Source organism: Salmo salar, chromosome 21, assembly GCF_965601325.2.
Source record: "Salmo salar chromosome 21, fSalSal1, whole genome shotgun sequence".
NCBI classification, from domain to species: domain Eukaryota; kingdom Metazoa; phylum Chordata; class Actinopteri; order Salmoniformes; family Salmonidae; genus Salmo; species Salmo salar.
In genome coordinates, this window is record NC_138311.1 from 42,543,394 (window position 1) to 42,568,466 (window position 25,073).

The 25,073-nt window shown below is 46.2% G+C and overlaps 1 protein-coding gene across 3 annotated transcripts in view; it reads right to left on the bottom strand.

Moving 5' to 3' along the window:
- Positions 1–31: 31 nt before the first annotated feature.
- Positions 32–25,073, bottom strand: part of LOC106582342 (telomere-associated protein RIF1) — a 29,434-nt gene continuing 4,392 nt past the window's right edge. Inside the window, exons 2-34 of one of the 3 annotated variants that reach the window (XM_045704804.2) lie at positions 23,843–23,978; positions 23,604–23,682; positions 23,403–23,499; positions 23,007–23,232; positions 22,552–22,741; positions 22,247–22,339; positions 21,926–22,064; positions 21,515–21,666; positions 21,070–21,181; positions 20,628–20,804; positions 19,005–19,115; positions 18,235–18,297; positions 17,240–17,343; positions 17,015–17,101; positions 16,586–16,659; positions 13,855–14,035; positions 13,563–13,670; positions 12,839–12,988; positions 12,098–12,197; positions 11,687–11,991; positions 11,014–11,216; positions 10,781–10,874; positions 10,562–10,687; positions 9,422–9,564; positions 9,161–9,250; positions 8,996–9,056; positions 4,728–8,801; positions 3,013–3,144; positions 2,663–2,749; positions 2,264–2,379; positions 1,566–1,719; positions 1,237–1,357; positions 32–988 (exon numbers count right to left, since the gene is read on the bottom strand). In XM_045704804.2, coding sequence (XP_045560760.2) covers positions 729–988; positions 1,237–1,357; positions 1,566–1,719; positions 2,264–2,379; positions 2,663–2,749; positions 3,013–3,144; positions 4,728–8,801; positions 8,996–9,056; positions 9,161–9,250; positions 9,422–9,564; positions 10,562–10,687; positions 10,781–10,874; positions 11,014–11,216; positions 11,687–11,991; positions 12,098–12,197; positions 12,839–12,988; positions 13,563–13,670; positions 13,855–14,035; positions 16,586–16,659; positions 17,015–17,101; positions 17,240–17,343; positions 18,235–18,297; positions 19,005–19,115; positions 20,628–20,804; positions 21,070–21,181; positions 21,515–21,666; positions 21,926–22,064; positions 22,247–22,339; positions 22,552–22,741; positions 23,007–23,232; positions 23,403–23,499; positions 23,604–23,682; positions 23,843–23,955 — 8,322 coding nt within the window. In that variant the 5' untranslated portion in view covers positions 23,956–23,978 and the 3' untranslated portion in view covers positions 32–728. Of the gene's footprint in view, positions 989–1,236; positions 1,358–1,565; positions 1,720–2,263; positions 2,380–2,662; positions 2,750–3,012; positions 3,145–4,727; positions 8,802–8,995; positions 9,057–9,160; positions 9,251–9,421; positions 9,565–10,561; positions 10,688–10,780; positions 10,875–11,013; positions 11,217–11,686; positions 11,992–12,097; positions 12,198–12,838; positions 12,989–13,562; positions 13,671–13,854; positions 14,036–16,585; positions 16,660–17,014; positions 17,102–17,239; positions 17,455–18,234; positions 18,298–19,004; positions 19,116–20,627; positions 20,805–21,069; positions 21,182–21,514; positions 21,667–21,925; positions 22,065–22,246; positions 22,340–22,551; positions 22,742–23,006; positions 23,233–23,402; positions 23,500–23,603; positions 23,683–23,842; positions 23,979–25,073 lie in introns of all 3 variants that reach the window. The other 2 variants (XM_045704801.2, XM_045704800.2) reach the window with 2 other exon arrangements.

Sequence of the window (25,073 nt, forward strand, 5' to 3'; positions counted from 1 at the left end):
ACTGGACAAGATGAAATCAAGTGAAGCCAAGTCAGTTTTTTGGGGAGCTGTTTAATAGACAAAACAAACAAACTACCCTGGAGGCAGGTAATGTCGTGGCCTGACCATCTATGACAGCCACAGTACTGGCATTAATCATGAATTCAGAACAGAAATACATTGCCTTATGCTCACATACTGTATACAACTTCTAAACTTCCCATCCATCCAAAGAACCTCACTGTGATACAGCCTCCATCATTAAAACCTTTATTTAAGTACACAACGTTCTCCTGACCACAATGTATCCTTAAAATATCACTTCCTGGCAAAGCCTATCAGAGCCCATGCTTTGCTTTCACCGTTGCCATGACAACTAATCACCACCACCACTTTTTAGCATTTATAAAAATGTCTCCCTCAGCCATCGGAGAGGACAAGGAAAAAGGAACAGGAGTTTAAAAACACAATCCCAACAGATCCTGGTGGACTTGTGGTGTAGTACTTGGTTAACTCTAAGATATTTTATTTCTTTAAGAGTCAGTGTGAGGGGGGAAACCTTGATTGGGGGGGTTTGAAGTCCATGGGGGCTGGGGGGCCTGGGCACCCACAAACAAATCAAGACCTCTGTAAGAAATCAAACACCAATATGCCACCCCCCACAATTGTCAATAGGCATCTTCAAGAGACTTCACGTCGGGCATTCCCAAAATATGTAATCCAAACCCCGGGACTGTATAGTGTTTGGATCAGGGTCTGCTGTCCTTGTTCTGAGCCAGTACTCTGCTCTGCAGCTGCACCACCACAGTCCTCATCATGCCTCCCAGCTGATCATGGATCTGAACCAGCTGGTCAGAGGAGCAGTGGCTCAATCCCTCACCCATCAGATGAGCTGCCAGAGACTCCACCTCCAACAGCAGACCCCCTTCAGCAGTCTTCTGGTGGTCAGGCCTCTCCTCTGGATGTTCCTCGTGCTCCTTGAACACTGGCTCATCCAACAACTCTGTGACTACAGAAGGGAATATCATGCATGATAATCATCTATGATAGAGTTTTGTTCAGTGAGCTAAATTAGAAATACAGCAAAATAATGTTAAGGTTTATATAAAAAATGTATTTGTGGCAAGTAACCTAAGTGTTACAAGTTCAATTGAGCAATTTCACTGCAAAAAAATGTAATTTTAATTGTAATTTTTTTCAAGCCTATTCTCTTACTGCACAAATTGGCTTTGGGGACAACAGGTTTATTGAACTCACCTAGGGCATCTCCTGGAGTCTTGTCCTCTTCCTGGTTCTGAGGAAATGTTGGCTCCTCCAGCTCAGATGTCATCTTCTCCATCTCCTCAAAACTCTTCAGCTCATCACTACGGCCCTTCTGCTGAAGCAGTGACAAGGTGAAACGGTCATTACAGACCAAATAGATAGGCACAGTTCAGGTGGTTTATCTCTACAAGAATTAACCATGTATGACAATTATCACTAACTGTGGAAGACAAATATCTCTTGGGCATAATCTAAAGTATGGATCTCATTTGCACTTTCAGAAGGAAGGAGAAAGTCACAGGTTTTAAGTTTGGACAAAATACCTGCTGTTCATGGTATATTTTAAGTGCTTTCTTCACATTAGAAATCTTTGGGGAACGAATGGGAAGGTTCTTGATTTCACTTGGTGTGAGAGCACTGAGGTCTCCGACAGTTTTGATATTCCGGGCTCGCACAAGCTGGCCAAAGCCACGAGGCCTGAGGATAAATAATTACAGAATGTTAAAGCAGCCATCAACAGTAGAAGGAAGAGCAAAACACCCCCCCCCCCCACTCGTTGTTTCGGTAAAAAGCTGAGGGATGGGACTGGAGAAATGTAACACACAAATTCATAGAGCTATGGATGCAAGGACTGACCATCCATGATATCAAAATGATTGTTTTAACCATGTTGAGGCTATAGTGTTTGTTCACATTTATTTTGTCTACAAACATTGGAGAAAAACAAGCTTATATTCTGTGTTCTCATGGAGTGAGCTCATGAGGCATTTATAAGTTGTATTCTTCAAGAATCATTGGATACATATCAGTACATTTGTAAGTACAAAAATGTATGTAGCAATGGCTGATGGCCCATATTAATTATAAAGAAATGCCTAAAGCTTTGGATATCTGCTACAGTTTTATGGGAACCCATGTGTTGGATTGTTGTTCCCTTGTTGCAACTCGCATTGTATTAAACTTGATTTATTGTACAAGCCGTTCATTTTTTTGGGCCCAGACTTCTCTCGGTTACACTGACCACATGTTGGAGGTGATCTGAGGCAGCACTGCTTCCACAGGGGTAGAACAGCGGACCAGGGCCGGGTACACACAGTCCTTAGGGATGGGCCTCGGCTCCTGGCCCAGCTCAGAGATCTGAAACATTAATCAAGTTAGAAGCTAAGTAGGAATGATACTCGGGCACATGCACAACAATCATGGACAGTAAACCAATTTAAAAAATGCAATGTGTTCTTGTATGTAGGCTATATTGGCTGTTTTGTCTTTATGTACTGAATGTATGCATGCTGCAAAATTAATGTCCTTGTGGATAATAAGATCATCTAATCCATTAGGTTTTACAAAAAGGATGGAATTTAGGATTATGATCTAGTCTGAAAATAACTTGGGTACTTCCTGTGTATCTGAGGGTACATACCAGGCATTTCTTGGAGCTCTTGTATCCCGGGCTGCGGAGATTGCGTGGACTGAGGATCAGTAAGCCCTTTGTTGGTGTTGTTACATACTGCAAATAGAGCAGAGGTTAGGCTATCACAGTAAAAGGGTCAAAATGAAAGAGACATCTAAAAAAAAGGGGGAAGGGGAAGTTCAGTTAGTGTGGCCACTGAGTTAATCATGCAGAAATCAAGTCAGAATATCAGTCTCCCATTGATGATTTAGGCAAAAGTTGAAGTTTCACACACTTATCTTAACTAAATTGAGCCTTTAATGATTTAGTGCAGAGTACTTCAAATGACATTTATTACACATCACTAGTGGTACGTGTACCTTGGCCTGAGGGATGCTGCTGCTGGTAGTTTTGATCCTTGGGGAGCTGGATCGGATGACAGGGCTGCGACGGTCAATGTCATCTGCCAGCTCCTGGTGTTGGATTGGGTCAGCAAATGATACTCGTCGAGACTGCCAAATAAAAAGTATGGATTCATTTATCACACTGTTTTCAAAACCTGCTAATGCCATCATAGATACGTCAAGGATTCTCTTCAACTGAAAGCCTGTAATTTTCAATTTATACTGACAGTTGAATGCAGATAATTAGAATATATACATAAATTATTTATGATTTGTAAATCGTCATAAATTAACTTCTTTGGGACTGGGGGGCAGTATTGAGTAGCTTGGATGAATAAGGTGCCCAGAGTAAACTGCCTGCTACTCAGGTCCAAAAGCTAGAATATGCATATAATTAGTAGATTTGGATAGAAAACACTGAAGTTTCTAAAACTGTTTGAATGACATCTGAGTATAACAGAACTCATATGGCTGACAAACACCTGAGAAAACATCTAACCAGGATGTGGGAAATCTGAGGTTTGTAGTTTTTCAAGTGATTGCCTATCCAATATACAGTGTCTGTGGGGTCATATTGCACTTTAAGGCTTCCACTAGATGTCAGTCTTTAGAACATTGTTACATGCTTCTACTGTGAAGGGGGAGAGAATAAGAGCTGTTTGAGTCAGGGGTCTGGCAGAATGCTATGAGCTAAGTCGAGCGTGAGCTGTGTTCCCTTTCATTTCTAAAGACAAAGGAATTGTCCAGTTGGAATATTATTGAAGATTTATGATAAAAACATCCTAAAGATTGATTCTATACATCGTTTGACATGTTTCTACGAACGTTCATGGATCTTTAGACTTTGTCTGGACTTAGTGCACGCGCATTTGGATACTGGACTAAACGCGCAAACAAAAAGGTGGTATTTGGACATAAATGGACTTCATCGTACAAAACAAACATTTATTGTGGAACTGGGATTCCTGGGAGTGCATTCCGATGAAGATCAAAGATAAGTGAATATTTATAATGCTATTTCTGAGTTTTGTGACACCGCTCCTTGATTGGAAAATGACTATTGTTTTCTGTGGCTAGGCACTGACCTAACATAATTGCATGGTGTGCTTTTACAGTAAAACTTTTTTGAAATCTGACACAGCGGTTGCATTAAGGAGAAGTTTAGCTTTAATTGCATATGTTTAACGCTTGTATCTTTTATCAATGTTTATGATGAGTATTTCTGTAATTTGATGTGGCGCTCTGCACTTTCACCGGATGTTTGTTTGAGACAATGCATTTCTGAACATAACGCGGCAAATTTCAAATGAGGTTTTTGGACATAAAGATTAACTTTATCAAACAAAACACACATTTATTGTCTAACATGGAGTCCTGGGAGTGCCATCCGGTGTCGTTTGTGACACCTCTCCTTCTTTGGAAAATGGCTGTATGGTTCTCGGTGGCTAGGCGCTGACCTAACATAATTGCAAGGTGTGCTTTCGCCGTAAAGCCTTTTTGAAATCAGACACTGTGGCTGGATTAACAAGAAGTTTATCTTTAAAATGATGTATAATATCTGTATGTTTGAGGAATTTTAATTATGAGATTTGTTGTGTTTGAATTTGGCGCCCTGCAATTTCACTGGCTGTTGTCGAGGTGGCTGGCGTCCCACATATCCCAGAGAGGTTAAGTACCCCTGATCACGTTACCTTGGTGAAAGGCGAAGGACTCTCCTCTTCTATTGGTCTTTTCTGTCCCTTCTTCAGGATAGAGGTGGAGGGGGAAGCTAAGGGAGACCACAACCCCCTGGTCCTGCCACTGCTGGGGCTATGGACCACCTCCAGCCCCATCACAGCATCCTTCTGCTTGGGTGGGGAGTCTTGGCACAACATGTCTTTAGAGGTACTTGGTTGATGTAGAGGCACTGGGGCTTCGTGAAGGTCAGAGGACACAAGGGTAAAAGAGTTTAAAGGAGATAGATCTAGGTCATTATTGTCCATCTGGGTTTCTTCACCCTCGAGGCCAGATACATTGTCAGTTTTTGCCCTCTCTTTGAGAGGAGTGATATCTTGAACGTTGTCCGCCTGAGGCTCAGTGTGGGTTTCTCTGGTTCCAGTAGAGGTGCTGTCAGCCTCTGGCTGTCCTTCTTTGATAGATGTGTACTGCTCCTCCCGTTGCTCCTCATCTAAGGCTTTGGAACACCCTGGCTGGGCTTGCCCAATAGACATGCCAACATCTTCCAGTTGGTCCTCCTCTAGAACATTGGTAGCAGACTCTGGATGTCTGTTCTCCTCGTCTTCTCCCATCTGCTCCTCCTCACTGGAGACAGCCACAGGCTTCGGCCCATCTAAAACCTTCTCTGAGGACTCAGAGACCTGAAGACTCAGTTTCTCCTCTGTTGCCTCAGTAGGTGAAGTATCTGTGGGGAAACCATTGGCAATGGGAGGGGTATATAGTTTGTTTAATCCATCTTCAGATATGGCATTTCCTTCAGTGTAAGGCGTGGGAGAGTTGGCCTGCTCCGAGTCAGTGAGCAGCTTACTTTGGATCTGTGTTGGACTGTCACATTCTAGGTCACCATGGTCACTCTCCTGAGAGGAGACTGTGTTGAAATTCGCTATGCTTTTTGAACATTTATGTCCACGTTCCTTCTTCCGTCGAGACATACACACATCCTGGCTCTTCATATGTTCTAGATCAGGTTCTACTGAAGAGTCCGTCTGTTGAGAAGAAAGCTTAGTATTTTCACTCTCAGCCTTCTCTGGTACAACGGGGTCAACTGCCTCAACCACACCCCCCTCCATATCTACCATGTCTGTCTCCCTCTGCCCCATATCTTTCTTAGTTATCACAGGGAGACGTGGAACTACCACTTCAGGTTTAAGGGAGTTGACCATTTTAAGGGCTTCCTCCACATCCTGTGGAATCTTGACTTCTAAGGCCTCACTTGATGGGTTTTGCGAGTCTGACTTTTGAGAAGTTTCAGAACTATCCATTGATTTCTCTTGGTCAGCCCCTGGCTCTGCTGATCCAACTGTAACTAGTGGCCTTGGAACCGCTCCAGCTGACGGGGGCTTCCGGCCTTTCTGCACATTCTCCCTGGGCTTTGAAGAATCCGACTCAGAGTTCTCCACGTTGGAGCCTAGTAAGGTGTGGGAGGCATTGCGCCTTGTAGTCCTTCCACTTCCTTGTGAGGATTCTGTATCTGCCACCTGTGAGTTCTCAGTCTCCATATTAGGAGTTGGGTTAGGGCTGCTGTTCGCTTTCACCTTCTCCTTTAACATCTTGCTTCTTTTACTGGTTCTGGGCCTCAGCTGGCGGTCTGTTGGACTGGTGGCAGAAGGACCAACCTGAGAATGAGTCTGGCTCATCTCTGGTGTTGCTGCTGAATCAGTGGCCAAATGCGGGCTTCTTTTGACCTCAGACTCAGCCACTTCAATGGGAACCTTGCTTCTCCTGCTTGCTCTACCCTGCGACTGGCTGTCTATTGGAGTGGCTGAAGGTATGGTTGAAGGTGTAGTCTGTGAGTCAATTTGGCTGAGTAGCTCTGTACCGCCTCTCCTCTTTGGCTTGCCTTTACCCTGTTCTTCTGACTCGGTGACCAATTTACTCCTCCTGCTAGATCTACCCTGTGATAGGCCATCTCCTGTTTGATCAGCAGGAGAGGGTGTGGCAATCTGAGAATCACTTTGGTGCTCAGTAGGATCCTGCTTGTCAACCTCGTCTACAAAGTCAACCTCCTCCAAATCACTGAGCGGTTTGCTCTTCCAGCTTGCACTACCCTGAGACTGGCTCTCTTGTTGAGATGATGTGGCTACATGCGAATCAATTTGGCTCGTCTTCTCCACCTTCTGAGGCCAAATACTCCTTAGTTTCTGCTTGCAATCATCCTCCACTTCCACAACCAACTTACTCCTCTGACTACATCTACTCTGTGATTGGCTATCATTATCAGATGCAGAGGGGGTGTCTGTTTGAGAGTCACTTTGACTGAGCTCCTCTGCAACACCTCTCTTCTGTTTGTCTTTGACCAGATCCTCTGATTTGTGGATCCTACTTGATACCATGCTACCCTGTGATTGGCTGTTGATATCAGCAGCAGGTGAAGGCGTGGCCACCTGTGAATTTGATTGGCTCGACTCGCTCTCCTCCTTGTGACTTCTTTTTCTCAGCTTGTCTTTTCCACGGTCCTCCACGTCAACAGCCAGCTTACTTCTTCTACTGGCTCTACCCTGTGACTGACCATCTGCTTGACTGGCAGGAGAGGGCGCAGTCTTCGGTGAATCCATTTGACACTCTGCCTCTTTGGGTTGAGACTTCCTCCGTTTGTCTTTCTCTTCCCATTCCTCTGCATCTTCTCCTGGTCTCAGTGGCCTGCTCCTCCGCCGTCCGGACCGCCTTGGTTCATCTTGGCTCAGATCGGCCTGGGAACTGGGAGAACCTTCCAGAAGATCTTGAGATTCCTCTTCTTTCTGACTGTTGTTTCCCATTACTACTTCTTCAACTGCAGGAACTAAAACTTCCTTCAGTATTTCCACCGGAGTCTGGGTGTCTGGGATGACGTCGTCCTCATCGGTTTCACTTGCTCTTTTCTCAGCTGGTTTCTCAACCTCAGATTGCTTTTTGTCTTCTGAAGGTTCAGGTTTCTCTCCCTCTTTTTTGGAAGACTGATTCTTGGAGCTTCTACATCTTGCTTGTTCAGTCTCCTGCGAGTCCGTATCGGCCCCCGCCGGTGGTTCCGGAGAGGAAGCCGCCTGCGCCTGGCCGGCCCCTGCCGGTGGTTCCGGAGGGGAAGCCGCCTGCGAGTCCGTATCGGCCCCCGCCGGTGGTTCCGGAGAGGAAGCCGCCTGCGCCTGGCCGGCCCCTGCCGGTGGTTCCGGAGGGGAAGCCGCCTGCGAGTCCGTATCGGCCCCCGCCAGTGGTTCCGGAGGGGAAGCCGCCTGCGAGTCCGTATCGGCCCCCGCCGGTGGTTCCGAAGAGGAAGCCGCCTGCGCCTGGCCGGCCCCTGCCGGTGGTTCCGGAGGGGAAGCCGCCTGCGCCTGGCCGGCCCCTGCCGGTGGTTCCGGAGGGGAAGCCGCCTGCGCCTGGCCGGCCCCTGCCGGTGGTTCCGGAGGGGAAGCCGCCTGCGCCTGGCCGGCCCCTGCCGGTGGTTCCGGAGGGGAAGCCGCCTGCGCCTGGCCGGCCCCTGCCGGTGGTTCCGGAGGGGAAGCCGCCTGCGCCTGGCCGGCCCCTGCCGGTGGTTCCGGAGGGGAAGCCGCCTGCGAGTCCGTATCAGCCCCCGCCGGTGGTTCCGGAGAGGAAGCCGCCTGCGAGTCCGTATCGGCCCCCGCCGGTGGTTCCGGAGAGGAAGCCGCCTGCGCCTGGCCGGCCCCTGCCGGTGGTTCCGGAGGGGAAGCCGCCTGCGCCTGGCTGTTAGCGGTCCTGGTGAGGGGACCTGTAAACGTCACCACGCTGGCAGGACTAGCAGGCTTCCCCTCAGCATACTTCTCCAGAGTGATGAAAGACTGGCGACGACTGTTGGTTTTCTGAGGCGTCCCTGAGACCATGTCAGAGCCGCCAGAGACATCAGGGCTGGTACCCTCTCTAGTCTCCATGGCAGAGTCTTCCTTCAACGAAACATCTTCATTGACATCCTCCTCCATGGAAATGTCTGCAGACTCAGGAAGTAACTCATCAGCAGGCTCCTCTCCCTTTGCAGATTCTGCTGTCTCATTGGTTGGACTGATATATTCCTGGGTGTCATTAGCAACGTCCTCCCCCATTTCCATGTTTTCTTCTGGAACCTGTGAAGAAAAGAATGAGGAGACATTTGTATTTGGGGATTTTCACTTTCATTTGAAGAAAAGTCCTGTTGGCTTTGAAGGCACCCATATGTTTTCAATCAAAAGAAAACCGTTTATTGGGGCAAATAAGGACATTTCAGATCTCGGGGGGGGAATGTAACAATGAATAGCTTGTGTTGTTAATTTCTCTTTACCTCCGCTTTAACCTCATCCTTTTCAGCATCTTCGGCTTGCTCGTCTGCTGGCAATTTGTCCCTGTAAAAGAAATGCATGTTTTAAACATTGGGTCCCCCACGAAGCAATCTTTCTTTATAGATTAGTGTTATTCAGTGTATCGGCAGCAGTCAACAAGTACTTACAGTGATTCCTCCTGACTCTGTGTGTACTGGGTGAAGACCGTGGTATCAAGGGAAGCATCCAGGGTGTTGTACATGGCAGGAATGTCAACCCTTTCAAATAAAACCCATACAAAAGCTTTGTTACTAGAAAGTGAGAAGAAGCATTTCTATGACTTCTGGTTTATTGTCTAAATAAGGTTCCCCGAAAACAATATAAAATCTTTTAAAAAGGTCAAGGGACTTTCTGGTTCAATAAAGATAGCCGATTTGCCTGAAACTGACCTTTTGGTTCTCTTGACCTCTTTCTGGTGCTCGGTGAGGAGTCTCTCCTTGGTCTCGGGGGGGATGAACACAAAGTCTATAGAGGCCTGCTCCTCCAGTTCCTCTCTACGAGGCGGCTTGGGAGAGCCAAAGTCGAGCTTCATCTGTTGGGGAGGGAATAGAAGTCATCTCCAATATGACAGATTGGATTTGAAATGATACAATGACTATAAGATATTAAAGCTGTCAGTCTGCACTTTGAGGGGATTTTCATCCATATCGGGTGAACTGTTTAGAAATTGCAGCACTTTTTGGAAATAGTTCCTCCCCCCTGATTTTAGGGAACCAAAAGTATTGGGACAAATTCACTTACATGTATTATAGTAAAATGTGTTTGGTCCCATATTTCTAGCACACAATGATTACATCAAGCTTGTGACTGTACAAACTTGTGGGATGCATTTGCTGTTTGTGTTTCATATTATTTTGTGCCCTATAGAAATTAATGTATTGGGTCATTTAAGTCACTTATATTGGAAGTAAGAAAATAATATATTTCTAAACACTTCCACATTGTGGTCGTTACCATAATCCTGAACAAATCGTGAATAATGATGAGTGAGAAAGTTAGACACAAATATCATACCCCCAAGACATGCTAACCTCTCACCATTACAATAACAGGAGAGGTTAGTATTTTATATCATACCCCCAAGACATGCTAACCTCTCACCATTACAATAACAGGAGAGGTTAGTATTTTATATCATACCCCCAAGACATGCTAACCTCTCACCATTACAATAACAGGTGAGGGGGGTTATGATATTTATGCCTCTAACTTTCTCACTAATCATTATTCACAATTCATTCAGGATTATGTCTAATACTAGTAGAAACCAAATTAATGTAGAAGGGTTTAGAAACTTTCTCTTCTTATTTATAAAAGTGACTAAAGTGAATCCAAAGTGCTGGAGTACAGAGCAAAAACAACAAAACAAATTGTCAATATCCCAGTACTTTTGGAGCTCGCTGTATATGAAAGCTACCTAGATTATCTGGCTCAGACTGGCACTGTGATAACTGTCCATTTATAAAGGGCTTCAATAAATGTGATTGGTGGGTTCTGAGAATAGAGAAATAAATGAAATTGGTCCTTACAGAGACAGGCTTGGATGTCTTGTAGTTCCTGTCCATCTCTCCAGCCCTCGCCAGTAGAGAGTCTCTCTTCACCCCAGGAGTCACCTGCACTCCACTCAGCTTGGTCTCCAGCTGAGAGCTCTCACTCTGCACACACACCCAGAACATAATCCAGGGATTAGTATACCATTCATATGAAACCATCTTAGATTTGACTTATTCAACAGGGAAAACACTCACTGAGTACTGTCCACTGAGCTCATCTGGAACTTCAACAGACTGAAAGCCAGGTAAGAGGATAGGAGTGTTCTGCTTCACCTGGCTCAACACTGGCCTGGAAACAGAAAGAAGCATGAGCAAACATGAAAACCTGATGATTAGTTTAGGTCCAGACCTAGATTAAAACACTTTTAATGGATATAAACAAAAACATTATTTAGCTCAAACTTTAACTTGTAAATGTAGATTGTTACTTGAGTTCTTCTGGGTAGACGAGGACCAAAGCGTTAGCGAAGGTTGTGTTCCAGAACTGTGTGACGAGGGAGCGGACGTGCTTTCGCCGGTGGAGGAACAGGACACAGAGCAGGGGGGACAGCAGGGACAGCAGCTCGTCATCATAGGCCAGGGCTGAACATGTCTGCAGGCAGCCCAACACATCAACCAGGAGCTTCTCCAGCTGGAGGGACAGGGACACGACCACCCACACAAAAAGGATTGGTTAAAGAGCTGAAGCTTGAAAAGAAAGCGTAGCCAATACTTCTATAATATTAGTGCAGTAGTTTATATAGAGATATATTTCAAATCAAATCTTATTTGTCACATGCACCGAATACAACAGGTGTAGACCTTACAGTGAAATTGACTGTACGTTTGTTTATCCCATGTGTAACTCTGTGTTGCTAAGTTGGTCGCACTGCATTGCTTTATCTCGGCCAGGTCACAGTTGTAAATGAGCCCTTGTTTTCATCTGGCCTACCTGGTTAAATAAAGGTGGGGGGATTTTTTTTTTTACTAAATAAAAACAAAATAACAATAACGAGGCTATATACAGGGGGTACCGGTACCGAGTCAGTGTGTGGGGGTCCAGGTTAAGCTGTTAAGGAGACTTTTGGACAAAGAAAGAAAATAGTAAACATTTGAACACACCTTTGCTCCAAGATTTGAGGTGGATTTCGGCTGCTCATTTGGAGTCCTCCCAGGCTGTTCATAGAGGGCTGTGAGGGGCTGTGTGAGAGAGGCCAGGGCCTCCTGGATGGCTGTAGCCAGGGACAGATTAGAGAACAGGGTAGAGAGGATGGAGACCAGGGCCAGGCCTGTACCTTCAGGGACAGTCTCAGGAGCCTCAACAGCATTAAAGACCTCCAGGGCCTGGACCAGCAGGGTCTGGAAGGTAGACAGGTTCCCAAGGGCTTTGCTTTTCTTACGCACCCAGGCCAGAGGGGTGTGGGGAGCTGGAAGGGACAGGAAGGTAAGCAAACATCAAGGCCACCCATGCATACAAAGGATTTCTTTGGATAAAAGCTTCTGCTTAATGAGATGTCTATAGATAGATCTTACATTTCATCTTCTGTTGAAACTGTGGAGTGTAGGGAGAGAAGTCAGAACTCTCAACGATGACCAGGAGGATGTTAGCAACCGCATCCAACGTTGACGGAACCTGGAAAATGACCATAATACAATCAATGAATCTGAACAATGAAAAGTATTGTGCAGCGGTATAATATTCTTATTCAAAGGGCTAACAATGCCAGTAAATTAGATACGTTTGTCCAATAAGCTCTCTCCACTCACCCTCAGGGCCTTCCTGTCCAATAAGCTCTCTCCACTCACCCTCAGGGCCTTCCTGTCCAATAAGCTCTCTCCACTCACCCTCAGGGCCTTCCTGTCCAATAAGCTCTCTCCACTCACCCTCAGGGCCTTCCTGTCCAATAAGCTCTCTCCACTCACCCTCAGGGCCTTCCTGTCCAATAAGCTCTCTCCACTCACCCTCAGGGCCTTCCTGTCCAATAAGCTCTCTCCACTCACCCTCAGGGCCTTCCTGTCCAATAAGCTCTCTCCACTCACCCTCAGGGCCTTCCTGTCCAATAAGCTCTCTCCACTCACCCTCAGGGCCTTCCTGTCCAATAAGCTCTCTCCACTCACCCTCAGGGCCTTCCTGTCCAATAAGCTCTCTCCACTCACCCTCAGGGCCTTCCTGTCCAATAAGCTCTCTCCACTCACCCTCAGGGCCTTCCTGTCCAATAAGCTCTCTCCACTCACCCTCAGGGCCTTCCTGTCCAATAAGCTCTCTCCACTCACCCTCAGGGCCTTCCTGTCCAATAGGGCAGCCATTTTGCCACACAGCTCCTCACAGCAGACGTTCTCCTCGGCCGTGGCCACCAGGGCAGAGCAGCAGGCAAACACCTTATACAGCCTGGACCACATACCCAGCATGGACTTCTGGGTCGTCTACAGAGGAAAGGAGGCAAAAATCAGTGTTTGAGATTGACCAACAGAAATGTGCTTTTTTCAAATCCCAACTCTCCGAGACACCCTCGGAAAGCGGGGTCACGTCCAGGGTCTGCCATTATCAACGCTGACCCTGGAACAATTAGGGTTAAGTGCCTTGCTCAAGGGCACATCGGAACAAGCAACCTTTCGGTTACTGGTCCATTCGCTCGAACTCAGGGTTTCCCCCAAACTCAGTCCTTGGGACCCCAAGGGGTGCACGTTTTGGTTTTTCCCCCCAGCACTACACCGCTTATTCAAATAACCAACCAACTCATCATCAAGCATTGATCATTTGAATCAGCTGTGTAGTGCTGGGGAAAAACTAAACATGCACTCCTTGGGTTTTGAAAACCCTGCTCAAACCGCTAGGCTACCGTGCGCCCTTGCAGGTTGACAGCGCATCGTTCATCAAATCCTCCTGCATCCCAAATAACTACTCTACTGATCAAAATAAGCAAAGCACTGAATTCATTCATAGTCGCCAACTTAAAATCCAATAGCATGGCCTTAATCCAGGGAATCTGAGACTCACCTGTGGCAGGGCCTTGCCAGGTAGCAGGTGTGTGATGGGGAACATCAGGGCAGTGTGAACAGCACTGAAATTGTGCTCCAGAGCGTCCCCTTGGTTCACCTCATTGGTCTGTCAGGGAGGAGAAAAACCTTGTTAAAAACCAATCTCCATCGCAAATCTCTATTTGTGCAACGCATAGGTTAATAATAATAATAGTTTGTGTCCACTTGGTGAAATTGGTCTTGCATCTCAACAAACAAGCACCATATTCAGTGCAGTTACAGGACATGTATTTACAGTGTCCACTTCATACCTGTGTGATGGTAACAGTCAGTGGGTTGACCACCACGCTCCACATCCTCCACAGGTGTTCCTTATTTCCCAGAGTCGCCGCGCTGCGCCCCACCGCCCCCAGGACCGCCTCCCCAAATGCCAGAGGGGACGTGAGGCCTGAGAGACCACAGCTCACTAGGGTCTCTAAACACAGGAAAAACCTGCGGGGTGCAGAGACAACTCAAATAGGACAGGAACAAGATACACTACATGGCCAAAAGTATGTGGACACCCCTTCAAATTAGTGGATTTGGCCATTTCAGCTACACCCGTTGCTGAAAGGTGTATACAATCGAGCACACAGCCATGCAATCGCCATTAGCCGTAGAAAGGCACGTACTGAACAGCTCAGTTTGTCAAATTTCTGCCCTGCTAGAACTTCCCCGGTCAACTGCAAGTGCTGTTATTGTGAAGTAGGACCATCTAGGAGCAACAACGGCTCAGCTGTGAAGTGGTAGGCCACACAAGCTCACAGAACAGGACCACCAAGTGCTGAAGCTTGTAAAAATAGTCTGTCCTCGGTTGAAACACACCAACTAACGAGTTCCAAACTGCCTCTGGAAGCAACGTCAGCACAAGAACTGTTCGTCGGGAGTTTAATGAAATGGGTTTTCATGGCCGAGCACACAAGCCGTTTATCACCATGCACAATGCCAAGCTGCGGCTGGAGTGGTGTAAAGCCATTGGCCTCTGGAGCAGTGGAAACACGTCCTCTGGAGTGATGAATCACGTGTCACCATCGGCAGTCTGATGGATGAATCTGGGTATGGCGGATGCCATGAGCACGCTACTTGCCCCAATGCATAGTGCCAACTGTAAAGTTTGGTGGAGGAGCAATAATGGTCTGGGGCTGTTTTTCCTGGTTCGGGCTAGGCCCATTAGTCCCAATGATGGGAAATCTTAATGCTACAGCATACAATGACATTCAAATCAAATTTGTCATGTGCTGAATACAACAGGTGTAGTTGACCTTACAGTGAAATGCTTACTTACAGGCCCTTAGTTAAGAAAAATAAGTGTTAAGAAAGTATTTACTAAAATAAACTGTACAAATATATATTCCTATAATTAAAGAGCAACAATAAAATAACAGTAGCGAGGCTATATACAGGGAGTACTAGTACACAGGTTAGTCGAGGTAATATGTACACAGGTTAGTCGAGGTAATATGTACACAGGTTAGTCGAGGTAATATGTACACAGGTTAGTCGAGGTAATATGTACACAGGTTAGTCGAGGTAATATGTACATGTAGGTTGAGGTAAAGTGACTAAGCATAGATAAATAGTAGCAGCAGCATAAAAATGGGGCTTGGGGGGGGGGGGGGGGTTCAATGCAAATAGTCTGGGTAGCCATTTGATTAGCTGTTCAGCAGTCTTATGGCTTCGGGGTAGAAGCTGTTAAGAAGCCTTTTGGACGTAGACTTGGCGCTCCGGTACCGCTTACGTGCGGTAGCAGAGAGAACAGTCTATGACTAGGGTGGCTGGAGTATTTGGCCATTTTTAAGGCCTTCCTCTGACAACGCTTGGTATAGAGGTCCTGGGTGGCAGGAAGCTTGGCCCCAGTGATGTACTGGGCCGTACGCACTACCCTCTGTAGTGGTGATGCAACCAGTCAGGATGCTCTCAATGGTGCAGCTGTTGAACTTTTTGAGGATCTGAGGACCCATGCCAAATCTTTTCAGTCTCCTGGGATGGAATAGGCGTTATCGTGCCCTCTTCACATTCTAGACGATTCTGTGCTTCCAACTTTGTGGCAACAGTTTGGGGAAGGCCCTTCCTGTTTCAGCAAGACAACGCCCCCGTGCACAAAGCGAGGTCCATACTGAAATTATTTGTCGAGATCAGTGTGGAAGAACTTGACTGGCCTGCACAGAGCCCTGAAATCAACCCCATCGAACACGCTTTGGGATGAATTGGAACGCCGACTGCGAGCCAGGCCTAATCACCCAACATCAGTGCCTGACCTCACTAATGGTCTTGTGGCTGAATGGAAGTAAGTCCCAACATCTAGTGGAAAGCCTTCTCAGAAGAGTGGAGGCTGTTATAGCAGCAAAGGGGGGGGACCAACTCCATATTAATGCCTAGGATTTGAAGATGTTCGACAAGCAGATGTCCACATACTTTGTAGTGTCCCATGTGGCTCAGTTGGTAGAGCATGGCGCTTGCAACACCAGGGTTGTGGGTTCGATTGCCACTGGGGACCAGCATGAACAAATATGAAAATGTATGCACTCACTACTGTAAGTCGCTCTGGATAAGCACGTCTGAAGTGACAAACGTAGTGTGTGATGGGTTTTGCCTACCTTCCTGAATGCACTGACTGGGAGTCATTATGGATAAGATGGTCTGCTAAATGACAAATATGTAAATATATTCCCAAGCATAGGAACACACTGGGATACTCAGTTCTATGTATTCTTCAGATTCACTACATGTTCTATGCACATTGTCCATAATGTCTACTCAGACATTGTCCGTCCTTATATTTCTTAATTCAATTTTAGTTTTACTTTTCAGTATTCGTGTGTGTTGTGTATTGTTAGGAACACAAGCATTTTGCTACACCCACAGTAACATCTGCGACCAATAACACTGGATTTGACTAATGCTGGTTGCAAAAAACTCAAGGAACAATTCTTAGTTTCAAGTTATCTTGGAAGTGGTAAGCCCCAGGAGAGATGTGTTTCTGGTTGGACAGGGGAAACCGACCTCTCATCCTCTACGAAGCCTGCCACCAGACTGCTGTTGTAGAACAGGAGAACCAGGAACAGAGCCGGGGTTCCCTGGGGGCAGAGATGCAGGAGGAAGAGACCAAGTAACCACACAGCATTCACAACACAGACATTTCCTAAGAGCCCCATATCAAAGAGTGCAGGATGTTCATTTACACTTCTTTAGAGAAGACAACGTTATCGAGCAGGTTACAGGGTTGTCGTCATAAGTGTCTACAGCCATGTATCAAGTAAAATCGTGAACCTTCTACATTTCAGCTTTCATGGGTCCGATTTACTTCAGATTCATCATTTGCAACAGAGGACAGAGCCAGAAGTAGCAGGGAGCGACTGGATAGACAGATTGTATTTCAAATGTAAATGATGTAGCCCAATGACCAGGAAGAGAGAAGCTATAGACACTCACGTTCAAAAGATCCATTTTGCCCACTTGGTAAGAGGCAGATCCCAGTATCCTTTGAGGGATACCCTTTACTGTCATTTCCAGCAGACTCTGCATACAGAGGAAGGGGAAGAATACAAGGAAAAGGTTAAACAAGCTTATATAAACAAAGGACAGTTTAAGGACATTGAGTTCCTTAATGCAACATGACCCACTAACATAGGCTAGCAGCATAGAGATAGGTCTTACCAGAGCCCTGTGTGCAGGGAGGGCCTCTGAGGAGATGATGCTCTGTAGAGCCTGTAGTAACAGGGGGAGGACCTCAGAGCCCTGGCGCTCTTTCTTATGGCCAGCTGTCACATAACAAAGGTACAAGGGACAGGAGGATAGACGTTTGAAGACACCAGGGCGTTTTCTCAAGTTGCCTTTCCTCAATTCCTCACATCCACACTCCGAGCCACCTCCTCAAAACGCATTGGAGGAAAAGGTAAAGGGGAGGGACTTTGGATTTTCTCATGTAATACATTTTGAACAGGAGAAACTAAACATAGAACATTACTTCTGTCATTTCTTTGAATGGGCATCACTGGGGACTGGCCCCTGAGATTTCATTCCTCGTCATAGTGGTTCCAAACCCGAAGGTCCGCTCAGACTTAAACTGATGACAGTGGGGCTGGACCTGGGGTGGGGGAGGCTGGGGTCTCTCAGCGCCAACCCCTGACAGACAGGACCCAGGCCCAGCTGTGGTACTCTGTGTGGGGCTGCAGGGCTGACCCATGGCTGGAAGGGTCAGTCCAACTGAGCAGCAGCCACAGAACATTGACCACTATTAGCTAACTAAATGAAGATGGAGTGAGGTTAAACTGTACGGCATTACTCATTCAGCAGAGTGGAGCATGCAGCTTGGGGCTCCATCATGCCTATATACACACACACACATTTTCACTGGTCAACTAATCACCAAACCCTCCATTAGTTGAATTAGCTGTGCCAGTGCTACAATACATTAAATAAGTACAACGGCTGGGGACACTGTAGGAGAGGTTTGAGAAACACTTAGGAGTTAGTTTCAGCCTTGGGTAACTGACGAGTGACTTAGGTTAGAGTTTCCTGGATGGCCTGCAGCCTTACATCATGATGGGGGGTGTATTCTCTAACTCTAATCACTAACAGGCCCTCCACTGTTTAACTGCATGCAATCTGTTCTGTGGGGGGTGATGTGGGTGACGTTAGCTGGTACTTACCAGCATCAATTGTTGCGATTATGAAACTGACAAGGTTCCTCCATATAAGGGCAAGCAAGGCATCTGCAGGGGAGAGAGAACACGCGAGTCACCCCACATGAAGTGGCCGTCGTTCAAGCCCCCACGCATGCACTTCTACACAAAATACACAATTCTTCCTTCCAACTCCCCCTCTACCCCACGCAGTGACTCTCAGAAACTGTTTCCAATCACTAGTCCATGTGAGGGAGCCCCTCCAAGCTAGCAAGTCAAGCCAGAGCGATCCTATCCCCTTTGTGGCGAGAGCACTGAGCATTACACACACACACACACACACACACACACACACACACACACATCTCTGGAGGCTGGCGCCTCGGCTCCTGGAGGAAGGCCAGCTGAAGTCATTTTCATTGTAGCACAATAACCTTGATCCTGTGAACAGGTTTATTCTTTTAGTTGCCCATTCCTACAGAACATTTAAATTACACTAGACAGGGTAACAGAGGATTACAGTATACCACTGCATCATAGCGGTGGGATTTGGGCTGCTACAATGTGAATGGAATTTCAGGGTCTGAATGGTTGTTTTTCATAGTGGCAGGAAGATAGGCCTACATTTTTCCTAAATGGACTACAGGTGATTTGTGCCCTCTTCCTGACTAGCAGTGGAAGAAACTGCTACACTCTGAGGCTGGCTCTGAACATGTTTGGAATAGTCAGTCATTATGGCTGCCATAGAGCTTATGCTAAGATCTGTTGCAGTGAGTTAGTTGAGGGCAGGTCGGTACCTGGGGCGTCTTTGCCGATGCAGATGAAGCTGTCGCGGACTGCGGAGATGAGCAAAGAGCCGTGCTTGGTGAAGGAGGGGGGGCTGGACAGGAAGGGGTGAACCAGAGGTTCTGCCAAAACGATACAGGAGAGTCATTTCAGAGAACCAGGCAAGCAGTTTCCAACTGGAACATTTATCTGATGCATAAATCGTTTATTATAATTTATTTATTTAACTAGACAAGTCAGTTAAGGACAAATTCTTATTTACAATGACGGCCTACCAACAGGCGAAAGGCCTCCTGCGGGGACGGTGGATTAAAAATACAATACAAATATAGGACAGAACACATCACAAGAGAGAAACCACAACATAAAAACCTAAGGCAACACCACAACATGGCAGCAGCACAAAACATGGTACAAACATTGGGCACAGACAACAGGACAAAGGGCAAGAAGGTAGAGACAACAATACATCACGCAAATCAGCCACAACTGTCAGTAAGAGTGTCCATGATTGAGTCTTTGAATGAAGAGATTGAGATAAAACTGTCCGGTTTGAGTGTTTGTAGCAGCTCGTTCCAGTCGCTAGCTGCAGTGAACTGGAAAGAGGAGCGACCCAGGGATGTATGTGCTTAGAGAACCTTTAACAGAATGTGACTGGCAGAACAGGTGTTGTATGTGGAGGATGAGGGCTGCAGTAGGTATCTCAGAGGGGAGTGAGGCCTAAGTTTAGTGTAAAGGCATGTCATCCTGCTGTAATACAAACACGGGTTTCTGTGTAGTGAGCTGAGGCTTGTGAAATGCATGTAAAATAAATTGTGATGTGAATCAAATCTTCTCTACACCCAGTCAGGTTCACCTAGCAGGTCACTGCAGCTAGCGACTGGAACGAGCTGCAACAAACACTCAAACTGGACAGTTTTATCTCAATCTCTTCATTCAAAGACTCAATCATGGACACTCTTACTGACAGTTGTGGCTGCATCACATCATGTATTATTGTCTCTACATTCTTGCCCTTTGTCCTGTTGTCTGTGCCCAATTATATTTGTACCATGTTTTGTGTTGCTGCCATGCTGTGTTGTCGTCTTAGGTCTCTCTTTTAGTAGTCTCTTGTCGTGATGCGTGTTGTGTCCTATATTTTTTAATACCAGCCCACGTCCCCGCAGGAGGCTTTTTGCCAGGCCGTCATTGTAAATTAGAATTTGTTCTTAACTGACTTGCCTAGTTAAATAAAGGTAAAAAATATGTATACAGTTGAAGTGGGAAGTTTACATACACTTAGGTTGGAGTCATTAAAACTCGTTATTCAACCACTCCACACATTTCTTGTTAACAAACTAGTTTTGGCAAGTCGGTTAGGACATCTACTTTGGGTCACCTAACTCAACTAAGAAAAGGAATTTTTACTAGGATTAAATGTCAGGAATTGTGAAAAACGGAGTTTAAATGTATTTGGCTAAGGTGTATGCAAACTTCCGACTTCAACTGTATCTATAAAACATTTAAAAACACCACTGAGTACTGATTAACGACTGAGGCTGTGACATCATTCCATTAATAATTTAGCTCTTAACCAGAGCGACTTTGTTCAGTGCATACAACTAAAGTATGTAAAACCACCACGTGTCTCTCACCCAGGCTGAGCGTCAGTTGGTTCTTGGCAGCAGCGATGGTGACCTCTGACCCCATGAAGTAGTGCAGCAGCATCTCTAATCCCAGCAGCTGTATAGAGGGGTAGGCCTGGCCCGCCACCACACTGCAGTTCAGGCTCAGACGGGGCATCACCGTTGGGCTGGAGAAGGCTGGGGCGCCTGGTGGGGCAGGGGGCAGAGCAACAAAGGTGAACAAATTCAGATAGCAATTTAAAAAAGTGTGACATTTAGAACATTTCCACAATTCTCTGGTGGCACTTTTCAGGTAAATCCAAGATGACCATTCAAGAGAGCTTTTCTATGTTCTAGATAAGATAATTATATAATGAAATGACATACTTGTATCACACATGCATGCAAATAATGAAAACCAACAGCTAGAAGCAAATAGTTGTAGGTATAGTGGTCCCCACAGTAAGACTACCAGTTTTGTGTGTACTGGTCCCCACAGCACTGCCCTGAATGGAGCTCCGGGCAGGAGTAGTTGGGAAGGTAGAGTCAGTGCCCAGGGTGCACTGGAGGAGAGGAACACCAACCTGACAACACACCGAGACTGTTGGTCAGCAACAAGACAGCTCTCGAGCAGGCCATTTCCAATCACAAAACAATGATAACGCTCTATCCACCTCTCACACAAGATTACAATTTATGACAAGATCGAATCTCAATTACATTTTATAATAGGCCTAATTTATTAACATAATCTCATTCCTTAATAACAAATCCTGCTCGGAGTCTGAATGCATCATCAAGTCATGTTTGATAATCTGGCATAAACGTAACAAAACACTTTATGGGCATTTTTCCACAAAAACATTAAAAACGGACACATAATAACAAACCATTACAAATGAAAACACTTTTTGTACCTGTTCAAAGTGTGCAGGCAGGTTGGGTCCCAGTTTGACCACCAGGTACCACCAGACCTCCAGCTTGGTGAGCAGCAGGGCCTCAGTCCTCACCTGGATGGAGCTGAGGGGCTGCAGCAGCAACTTTAGCCGCTTGGCACTGCACAGGATCTCTACAGCATGGGAGACAAGTCCGTCAATCGCTTTGCAAAGAATCTGACACTGATAAGAGTAGACTGTATAGTCTATTCAGAGTAAGTGTTCTCTACAGCAAAGAGTGCATGAAGAGAGAGTGGAGTGGATGTTAACAAGAGCATTTAGTTTGCCACACACTTTGTCGTACAACCCTCCATTAAGTTCTGTCTAAACGAAGCAACAGGTCAAAAATACTTGAAGAAGTAACGGCACTCTGTTGTACTGTGTGTTTCCTACCTGGATTGAGGGCAAAGTTGTCTATGAGGCTCTTCCAGGCGATGAAGGCGATCTTCTTTATGTTGGGGGAGGAGCTACGGAAGCCCAGTTCCTCCAGGCCAAGCAGGGAGTTGATGAAGGGACCACCTCTATGGAGCAGCTGGGGGATCAGGAGAAACACTGACTGTCAATGGTCAGACACTGAATTGGGTCTTTTCCCCCAACTCCCCACCGAGACAAGGTGTGGAGGAACCAATAAAATGTCTTATGAAATTAATTCATTACACTCCTGAGAGCCTTACATGTAAGCATCTCCTGAGGATTCAAACCATGCAGCCTCACCTTCCCTAGGAGCCTGACAAACAACGGCCAGAGTTTCAGAACATTGGTCTCGTTCTTCGTAGAGAACAGTTTCTGGAGCTCTGGGATGAGTTTCTGGAGCAAAACAAGAACAACTGTCAGATTGTGAAGAAATTAGCATCAAAAGAGTTTCTGAACCTTCCATTTAATCAAAGTGACTTGCTAAAAACATATGCACTCACTGTATTGTACGTGTGTGTGAGTGGTAGACAGTAGAGGGCAGTGCCATGTATTTAGATATAATCATGTAAATACATATGACTCTGGTAGAGAGTATAAACACTCACTGAGGACATGATGGGTTCTATGATGGCTGACACCTCTTTCTGTTTCTCCATTAGTAGAGGCAGACCCATCTCCAGGGCTGCTGCTGCCCGCAGGCGCACTTTAGAGGCTGAGTGGACCACCAGAGGGATGACCAGCTTGGCCCACTGCACTGCGTGCTCACCCATCTCGGCTGGAGCCTGGTCCAGCAACCTACACAGACAGAGGAGGGTCAAGACAGAGAAAGCGCTGATGATCACTGAAATACTGTCAAGACAGTCTTTTCCAGACCAGAGAGCTATGAGCACTATCCAAAACAGATACAATGTTAAGCAAGGTAGACTAGAATAACATCCATCTGCTTAGTGGCAGGGTTATCATACTGAACCATTCAACTGTGCATTCCTAAATGAGTCATAGCCAATCAAAGCTATTGATTCCCGGGTAGGAAAGTACATGACTGGGTGTTTGTGTTCACCTTATGATAACATTCAACGACTCATGCTCCATGACAACAGACTGGATGTCTTCTCTAGTCCGTACACACTCCAGGGTCCTCAGAATCTCTGGAACCATCTTGGCCACCACCTCTGGAGGGAAGTTCTGCTTGGAGATGACCCATAATGCTCTGGTGCATGTGTTCTTGTCTGTAGACTTCACCACCAGAGAGGAAAGAGCTGACAGTAGCTCCTCTGCAAAATTAGCTGGAGAAAGAAAGCCAAAGAAAACCCTGTTTCAAATGATGTGATCTCCATTCTTACCAGGCTTATTTCCAGAACAAAGTACTGTCACTGGAGAATCTGAATTGCTGATTTTTATCCATCAGTTAAACAAGTCCCATGTAAACATATGAAGAATTCTACTTGTTCAGTACCTGGGATAGCTGAGACGACATGGGCATGGAACACACAGAATCCCAGAGCCTGTAGTGCAGCCTGGCTCAGCTCTGCATTCTGACTGGAGATATGGGTCTAAAACAACATGACAAAAACGTAACCTTCATGACAATCCTTTAGTCAACGAGATGTTTACATTTTTACTTCATAAATGTTCTTCACATAAAGCATGCACTCACCTGGAAAGTTTTACCCAAACGTGAAAAGTTCTTTACAACGGCAGGGAGAAAGTGTGTTCCGTCATCCCCACTGAGACGACTGAAGATAAACAGAGCCAGCATTTAGGGTGGAAACAGACGTCTTTATAAGTGTTGCAGATCTACCCACTACCTCAGCTCATTACAGAAAAACATGCATATCGATAAGCATCTAGGGATAACGAGTTCATGTCCTGCCTATGTCCATCTAAAGCACCTACTTGACAATGGTGAGGTAGGCGTCTGTCTGCTCCGGCTGTCCGGCTGTGATATCCTCCAGAGATTCCAGCAGAGGGAGGAGACTGGAGCTAGTCAGGGGCACTGTCGCCATCATCCTGGTTCCTCTCACACCTAGGGCTGTGGTGATCATAAAATTATCAGCCGGTGATTGTCATGCAAATAACTGCCGGTCTCACGGTACTTGACATTAATTAACAAATACGGTCATAGCATTTCCGGGCTTCCAGGCATAGTCTACAAGCCGCTGATGCAGACCTTTGGAACATCTACATTTTAAAAAGTAAATAAATCAATTTAATATAGCCTACACCTTCACAATAAATCCCTTATTTTAGACAGGTCTAAAAAACACAAAGAAAATGTCATCCTTATGTTAGGTCCTGATCTGGCTATGCCATATGGCAGTGGGCTACATCCTTATGTTAGGTCCTGATCTGGCTATGCCATATGGCAGTGGGCTACATCCTTATGTTAGGTCCTGATCTGGCTATGCCATATGGCAGTGGGCTACATCCTTATGTTAGGTCCTGATCTGGCTATGCCATATGGCAGTGGGCTACATCCTTATGTTAGGTCCTGATCTGGCTATGCCATATGGCAGTGGGCTACATCCTTATGTTAGGTCCTGATCTGGCTATGCCATATGGCAGTGGGCTACATCCTTATGTTAGGTCCTGATCTGGCTATGCCATATGGCAGTGGGCTACATCCTTATGTTAGGTCCTGATCTGGCTATGCCATATGGCAGTGGGCTACATCCTTATGTTAGGTCCTGATCTGGCTATGCCATATGGCAGTGGGCTACATCCTTATGTTAGGTCCTGATCTGGCTATGCCATATGGCAGTGGGCTACATCCTTATGTTAGGTCCTGATCTGGCTATGCCATATGGCAGTGGGCTACATCCTTATGTTAGGTCCTGACCTGGCTATGCCATATGGCAGTGGGCTACATCCTTATGTTAGGTCCTGATCTGGCTATGCCATATGGCAGTGGGCTACATCCTTATGTTAGGTCCTGATCTGGCTATGCCATATGGCAGTGGGCTACATCCTTATGTTAGGTCCTGATCTGGCTATGCCATATGGCAGTGGGCTACATCCTTATGTTAGGTCCTGATCTGGCTATGCCATATGGCAGTGGGCTACATCCTTATGTTAGGTCCTGATCTGGCTATGCCATATGGCAGTGGGCTACATCCTTATGTTAGGT